The sequence below is a fragment of the Panicum virgatum genome, chromosome 2K (genome assembly GCF_016808335.1).
Source record: "Panicum virgatum strain AP13 chromosome 2K, P.virgatum_v5, whole genome shotgun sequence".
NCBI classification, from domain to species: Eukaryota; Viridiplantae; Streptophyta; class Magnoliopsida; order Poales; family Poaceae; genus Panicum; species Panicum virgatum.
In genome coordinates, this window is record NC_053137.1 from 54,646,853 (window position 1) to 54,650,732 (window position 3,880).

The window sequence follows — 3,880 nt, forward strand, 5'->3', positions numbered from 1 at the left end:
TCGCCTTGCGTTGCGAGACTACTCTTCCTGAGCACACCACCGGCTCTTCCAAACGCCAATCAGACATGCCCCAAAACATGTGCAGAAACCGGGTCGATTTCGTGGCCCGTCCTTTTCAGAGCGAGAGGAGCCCCCAAGCTTCAGCGTTTTCAGTGTTTTTTTTCCACGGACAGCAACAGCAACAGGGAAATTGAACGCACGCAGTCTTGCAGAATCCAGAGACGGCACCACGCTAGCGAGCGAGCGCCTGCTGCCGCGACCGGGTCGGACGGGACGGGGATTATTACTCCCGGCACATGGGCGCTGATCAGTGATCAATGGCTGCTGGCGGCTTGCTTAACCCTAGCTAGCTGCTGCCGTGCGGTACCGGCATCCGCAGCGCGGCGAGCCAATCGGCTGTCGTCTCCGGCTTGTTCCCGCGGGGCCCCCGGCCCAAAAGCGCGCCCTTTTATATCCCGCCCGCCGGCCAGCCGATCGGCCACAGCCACCACCACCACCACCAGGGCGCCACGGACAGCAGCTTTCACCTTCTTCCTTCGCCCTCCATCGGGACGAGAGAGCTCTGTCGCGGAGCAGGGAGGATGGAAGGGGCGGTGGAGAGGAGCGGCGGCGGCGGCGGGGGTGGGGGCACGCAGGTGTCCGGCAGCAGCAGGTTCAGGCGGGTGTGCGTGTTCGGCGGGAGCAGCTCCGGCAAGCGCAGCAGCTACCGGGACGCCGCCGTCGAGCTGGGCAGGGAGCTGGTGAGCCCCCCATGCACGATCATGTGAAAACCTCTGCGTGCACTTGCTTGGTTCCTGCTGGATTCAAACCGTATCATCATCCCTCTGAATCGAACATGCGTACCAACGGCGACAGGTGGCGAGGAAGGTGGACCTGGTGTACGGAGGCGGCAGCCTGGGGCTCATGGGGGAGGTCTCCGAGGCCGTGCACAAGGGCGGCGGCCACGTCATTGGGTCAGTTGTCTCTCCGACCTCCCGGCTGCTGCTGCTGCCGCCGCCGCGCCGTGACGACTCCAGTTTTAATTTCCTCCAGCTAATTACCTCCGCTGTTGGTTCTCCTACTTGTTCGCAGCGTCATACCGACGACTCTGATGGGCAAGGAGGTGAGGAGCGAGGCGTTGCCGCCTTGCCGGACCCCGATTGCACGCTCGGCTTCTTCCGCCCATGGCGCCACCTACCTCCGATCCACCCACGGCTGATTGATTTTCTCGCCTGCCAACCTTTGCATGCAGATCACCGGGGAGACGGTGGGCGAGGTGCGGGCCGTGGCGGGCATGCACCAGCGCAAGGCGGAGATGGCACGCAACTCCGACGCCTTCATCGCGCTCCCGGGTAAGCAGCCTCTGCTGCCTGCAACGGCATGCTCATCCGTTGCCTACTAGTACCTGTTACTGTTAGAGATCGATCGATGTCTGATGTATCAATGGGCCATGGCTGGCTGGCTGGGCGCAGGGGGGTACGGGACGCTGGATGAGCTCCTGGAGGTGATCGCGTGGGCCCAGCTCGGCATCCACAGCAAGCCGGTGAGTGCTAGTATTGGCACTACGGCGCAACGCATGCCTCTGCACGAGCAGGAGGACACCAACAACCTGGATGATGATCTGCAGGTGGGCCTGCTGAACGTGGACGGGTACTACAACTTCCTGCTGGCCTTCTTTGACAAGGCGGTGGACGACGGCTTCATCAAGCCCGCGCAGCGCCACATCTTCGTCAGCGCCCCCGACGCCAGGGGCCTCGTCCAGAAGCTTGAGGTGCGTACACAACCACCAGCGCCGCCGCCGCGACCTGCTTCTTGCTTGCTTCCTGCCGGCGCGCGGCCGCGCCCGCCGCCCCGGGGCTCGCTGCTGGCCCGTTGGTCTGGTGGGTGACTCGGTCAGGCATGCTGGCGCGTGCCCGCGCCCGCGCGGGGACGGCCACGGCACCCGGGCGGCCGAACCCCCGTGCCGTGCGTGGCTGGCCCACCCGACCCCGGCCCGGCGTCTTTTGTCTTGTGGTCAAGACAGTCAGAGTCTCACAGTGGTGGGCAGTGTCGCCCTCTCCTGCCGATGCCGTGCCCTGCCGCTCTCTCTTTCCACTACTCCGTCCCTTTGGCCCTTTCGTTCCCCCGTGCGCAACGGCAACGTCCTTTTGCTTCCACGCCCGCAAAGCGTCCAGATTCTTTTCTTTACTTGCTCCACCTACGCCTGCAGTTGGGTTGGAACACTCCTAGGGACCGTATTTTCTATAACTCGTAGTCCTTTAATCTGGTCATTACTGCTAGTATCATCCATCAAATACTGCTAGTACTCTCTCCGTATAGAAAATAGATGACGTTTAGGACAGCGACACGGTCTTCAAAACATAACTTTGTCCGCTTAGTTTTATAAAAATATTTGTTGAAAAATGATATACATATATTTTTATGAAAGTATTTCTTAAGACAAATCTATTCATATAATTTTCACTTTTCAAATTCAATAACTTAAAAGTTATTCATGATTTATATTCCCAATGTTTCACTCAAATCTTGTCCAAAACGTCATCTAGAGGGAATGATTGGAATCTTGTCCAAAACCTCATCTAGAGGGAATGATTGGTGGTTTGATGGATGATACTAGCAGTATTTAGTCTATGCCGTGGCTTGTTCTGATTGTCTTGTTGACCTGGGCCTCGTGCCCAAGTGTGTGTACAACTGTACTACTAGTGGCAGCAGCAGTAGTAATTAATCATGCATATATGCTTGTTATGAACGAAGGAATATACGTAGTACTGGTAACAAAATAATGATCTGCCATGCAATGCGATGCAGGAGTACGAGGCGGTGGCGGACGAGGACCCCGCCACGCCCAAGCTGCGGTGGGAGATCGAGCAGGTCGGCTACAACGCCGCGCTGCAGGCCGAGATCGCCCGCTAGCTAGCTTACATCTCGCCGCCGGCGGCCTCGCCTGCCCGGCCGCCCGGCGCTCCATCCTACTAGTGCCTAGTGGAGGCAGCAAAGTTTGACGAGCAAAACGCCGGGAGGATTTTTGTTTTTTTTTTTTTGGGCGGGCGGGCGGGCGGGCGGGCGTTTTACTTGCTGGCCAGCTGCCATGTACTGTGCGCCCATCCGCATGTATCCCTAGTGCTCTTACTTTTCACTAATCCTAGCTAGTAGAGGACAGCATATATAGTTCACTGTCCCCCTAATGTGTAGTATTTTCGTGTGGTAGCAGTAGTAGCAGGACATCCATTGGTGTAAAAACTGGTAATAACGCAATCGTCCAATTGACCAGTCTGTTAATTCACATCAGAATGAGTTGCAGTGCTCTGTCTTGATCACCCTCACGCCCATGGCGCGTTTACCTTTCTCCATCTGCTGGTTCTGCCTGGCCACGCGCGGCACACGTCCGATCCAACCAACTGGGCCTGTATTTTTTTTGTCACTTTTTTCAGAATGCAACCACCAGTAAACGAGAAAAAAATTGAAGGTAGCACAGGCGAAGTGCTCGTACTCGCTGCTGTAGGCTGTACGTGTATCCACGAACGTACTACCCTACGAAAAGAATACGTACGTCGACGCAACACGTGTTAAACGCAATACGTACGGCCACGTCGTACGTACAGTACGGCTCGCAGGTACCCGGACATCCGTACGCCTGGGCCGTATGTACGGCGCGCCTCGGGAAGCGCGCTGCCAATGTTGCTCGATCGCCTCTCGTCCGTGTTGGTGCAGGATACGCCCGCCCGCGGGTACGTACATGTACGAGTACGTGCAGTGCAGCGCGCGAAAGTTAAACCACAAAGCTTATCCGGCCACGCCGCGCGCTCCTGCACGTACGGAGTAGTACGCTGGCACGACGGACGGGACGGGTGCGCACCTGCAGGCCCAGTGGCCCACTATAATAGAGTAATCATCTGTGTCC

The 3,880-nt window shown here is 57.7% G+C and overlaps 1 protein-coding gene across 2 annotated transcripts; it reads left to right on the forward strand.

The window, feature by feature from the left end:
- The first annotated feature begins 350 nt into the window (after positions 1-350).
- On the forward strand, positions 351-3,285 carry LOC120686017 (cytokinin riboside 5'-monophosphate phosphoribohydrolase LOG3-like). 2 transcript variants are annotated; one of them, XM_039968178.1, is made up of 7 exons: positions 351-740; positions 856-953; positions 1,072-1,102; positions 1,232-1,331; positions 1,452-1,522; positions 1,607-1,750; positions 2,788-3,285. In XM_039968178.1, the coding sequence occupies exons 1-7, from the start codon at positions 582-584 to the stop codon at positions 2,890-2,892; spliced, it is 708 nt and encodes a 235-aa protein (XP_039824112.1). In that variant the 5' UTR covers positions 351-581; the 3' UTR covers positions 2,893-3,285. The 2 variants fall into 2 exon arrangements, with proteins under 2 accessions (XP_039824112.1, XP_039824117.1); XM_039968183.1 differs by having other exon boundaries at positions 631-763.
- Positions 3,286-3,880: the final 595 nt, after the last annotated feature.